At 39.1% G+C, this 3,081-nt stretch overlaps 2 protein-coding genes across 2 annotated transcripts; both read right to left on the reverse strand.

Moving 5' to 3' along the window:
* Nucleotides 1–1,092: 1,092 nt before the first annotated feature.
* LOC137407062 (protein FAM200C-like) lies at nt 1,093–1,782 on the reverse strand. The gene has a single exon (XM_068093667.1). The coding sequence runs from the start codon at nt 1,780–1,782 to the stop codon at nt 1,093–1,095; it is 690 nt and encodes a 229-aa protein (XP_067949768.1).
* Nucleotides 1,783–1,836: 54 nt separating this feature from the next.
* LOC137407063 (protein FAM200C-like) lies at nt 1,837–2,712 on the reverse strand. The gene has a single exon (XM_068093668.1). The coding sequence runs from the start codon at nt 2,710–2,712 to the stop codon at nt 1,837–1,839; it is 876 nt and encodes a 291-aa protein (XP_067949769.1).
* Nucleotides 2,713–3,081: the final 369 nt, after the last annotated feature.

The following is a 3,081-nucleotide window of genomic DNA, read 5'->3' on the forward strand; positions in this document are numbered from 1 at the left end:
GATATGGAGGCACTTGTAAGTTGGTCTATTTTTCAGCTCTATCTTTTACTTCCTAAATCTCCACCCCATTATTGTCTTTCTGTTCTAATGGTTTCATCCTCCGCTTCTCCTGTTTTCTCTTGTAACTCTTTTTATTTTAATGCTTAAAAAGTTTCTTCTTTCTTGACTATCACTCTTTGCTCCTCTTTTTCTCTTCTCCTCTCTCACTCTCTTTATTCCCTCTTTTTCATCCTATCTTTACACATCATCTTCCAGTTCCTTTTCTCTTTCGTTTTCTCTCATTCGCTTATGTTTCTTTTTATCTTTCTCCACTCTCATCCGTAGTTATCCTGCACCCCTTTTTTCAACACTGGTGTTTTTCCTTTTTTCAACGTTTTACTTTAACCCCTTATCTTTGTTTCTGGTTATGATTTTGATACCTCTTGTTTGTCTGGCAAATATCTCACCAATTAGGCTACACCGAGATTGATGGATTCATTGGGCGGTATATGTCGATATGTGGGTGAAAATATGATTACCGCGCTGCGTTACGCAAGTCATTAAAGCTTGCCCTCACGGCTCTTATTAGTAAGCTTACTATTAGGTTTACTAATACGTTTAATATCCTGTGTGGAAGCCACCAGTGGCTCATTTTTAGGGTGGTCTCCATGACCATGAACTGATGTTTCGCAGGAACAATTGTGGTTGGATGCCCTTTCTATAGTGATCAATGACCAATCATCATTATGTAACTCCAACTACCAATTTACTGATAATAAGTAGACAACTACCAATTTATTGATAATAAGTAGACACCCTAACTACTGAAAAATGGCTGCAAATTTGATATTTAATATCATTAATCTAAACCAGTGGTTCTTAACCTTTTTTGCCCCATTCCCCCTTTGCCAAACCTAAAGACAGAAATTCTCCACCTCCCAACTCCTTCAAATAATGCACTGCAACTAGATAGTGAACTTTAATTACATATATAACTTATATACATATATATACATGTATATATGCATTTATTACAGTCATATTTACATGGAATATTAAAAATGAATGTATATTGAAACTCAATATATCTATCATTGTAAGACAGTCAGCAAACTAGTGCGATTTCTGTGTTTGTTTGGAGCTGACCAGAATTTTGATGTTAGGAGTTGTTGTAGATAGGGCACACCGTAGGTCAGCTTCTACTTCCAGACAGTTTCTAGATTTGCTCTTTATGGTTAGCATTGCTAAAAATGCTGACTCGCAAAGATATGTGGAAGCAAGTGGTATGAGCATCTTGAAAGCGGCCGGGCTTATGTTGGGATACAATCTTTGGGCCTGAACCCAAAAGTGCTCTATTGATAGCTCCTTGAAGTCATCTTTTAATGCAGAGTTGTTTGTCAGCTCAAAAAACTCCTCCTGAAGCTGTTCCGGAATCTCGTGGACATTGCGCCTGAAAGGGTCTCGGGTCAGGCTCATCAATTGCTCTGTCCTAGGATCTAACTTTGGAAAATATCTCTCAAACTCTGCTATCAAGCTGTTCAAGTGATGCTTTATGTCGGTTAGCAAAGAAACGGAAAGAGCTTTCTTGTCAACTAATGAATGCAGAACTGAAAATGAAACTCTTATATTCCCAGTAGCCAGTCTTTCCACCCAGAGTTTGAGCTTGTCCTTGAATGCATTGATACTATCAGTTACATTCAACACATTTCTGTCTCTACTTTGCATCTGTGTGTTCACTTCATTGATTGAACCAAATATGTCAACCAGGTAAGCAAGACACTGATAGAAGCCTTCCACCTGCATTGAAGCCAGTAGTTTGGGTTTGTTATGAGTTTTCAAGAACTCATTGACCTCTTCTCATAGATTGAAGAAACGCAGAAGCATGCTACCCTTTGATAACCATCGAACTTCGGTGTGGAACAATAGTGATGAGTGTACAGCATCCATATCTTTGCATAACTTGTGGAAGAGACATGTTTGCAAGGCAGAGCCTTTGATAAAGTTTACTACTTTAATCACTGAAGAAAGGTGTTCCTGCAATCCTTTGGGAAGAGTCTTTGCTGCTAGCGCTTGTCTGTGAATGAAGCAATGGGTACTCACCTCTAAAGGATTCTTTTCTTTTACCAACTGTGCAAATCCAGCACGACAGCCAAGCATGGCTGGAGCACCATCAGTGCAAACTCCAATTAGTTTGCCCCAGTCCAGATGTTCTTTGCTGAAGAAGTCGGAAACCAGGTTCATAACATCAGCAGCTGTGGTGGTCTCTGTTAGAGGACTGCAGAACAGAAATTCTTTCTCAATTGTCTCTCTGTGTACATAACGTGCAAAAACCATCAGCTGTGACATGCTAGCAACATCAGTGAACTCATCAAGTTGAATGGCAAACATGGGCGATGACTTGATCTTTTCAATTACTTGCCTCTTTATGTCCGCAGACATATCATCGATCCTCGATTTCACTGTGCTGTCTGAGAGGGATAAATCAGCTATCCTTTGAGCGGCTGTGTCTCCGAGAATAATCTTAGTACACTCCAGCAGACAAGATTTAACTAATCTTTCATCAATGGTGTGTGGCTTCTTATCTCCGGCGATACGGTAAGACAGAGCATAGGATGCCTCGGTAATGGCCTGTGCCTGGATATGAAAGCTGCCAGTGGAATCCAGTTTTGCCCGCTTGAGTTCTCTCTCTTTAAGCTTCAAAGAACGGCTTTGATTTATCCATGTGTTCTGCATGTTTATTGCTTAAGTGTTGCTTAAGTTGATGTGGTTTCATGGAGTCGTTAGCGAGCACTTTCATGCACAAAACACATTGTGGTACTTCGATGCCACTTTTAATCATACAAGTGAATCCATAGTTAGAGTAAGAATCATCAGATGTTTATCTTTTTTTCTTTGACATTTCTAACACCTACAATATGGGATATGCAATCAAAATATTTGAATACGTTCAATATCTACATGAGCAAAACATCATACATATGTTAGGCTACAGAGCAAATTGTCAAAATGTTATACGTTTATGCAAACCAAATCGGTAACTGAACAATTAATATTGCAGGTATGTATATGCATGTAGTGTATAGCAATCCTTACCTATTTCCT

The sequence above is a fragment of the Watersipora subatra genome, chromosome 10, assembly GCF_963576615.1.
Source record: "Watersipora subatra chromosome 10, tzWatSuba1.1, whole genome shotgun sequence".
In the NCBI taxonomy this organism is placed as follows: domain Eukaryota; kingdom Metazoa; phylum Bryozoa; class Gymnolaemata; order Cheilostomatida; family Watersiporidae; genus Watersipora; species Watersipora subatra.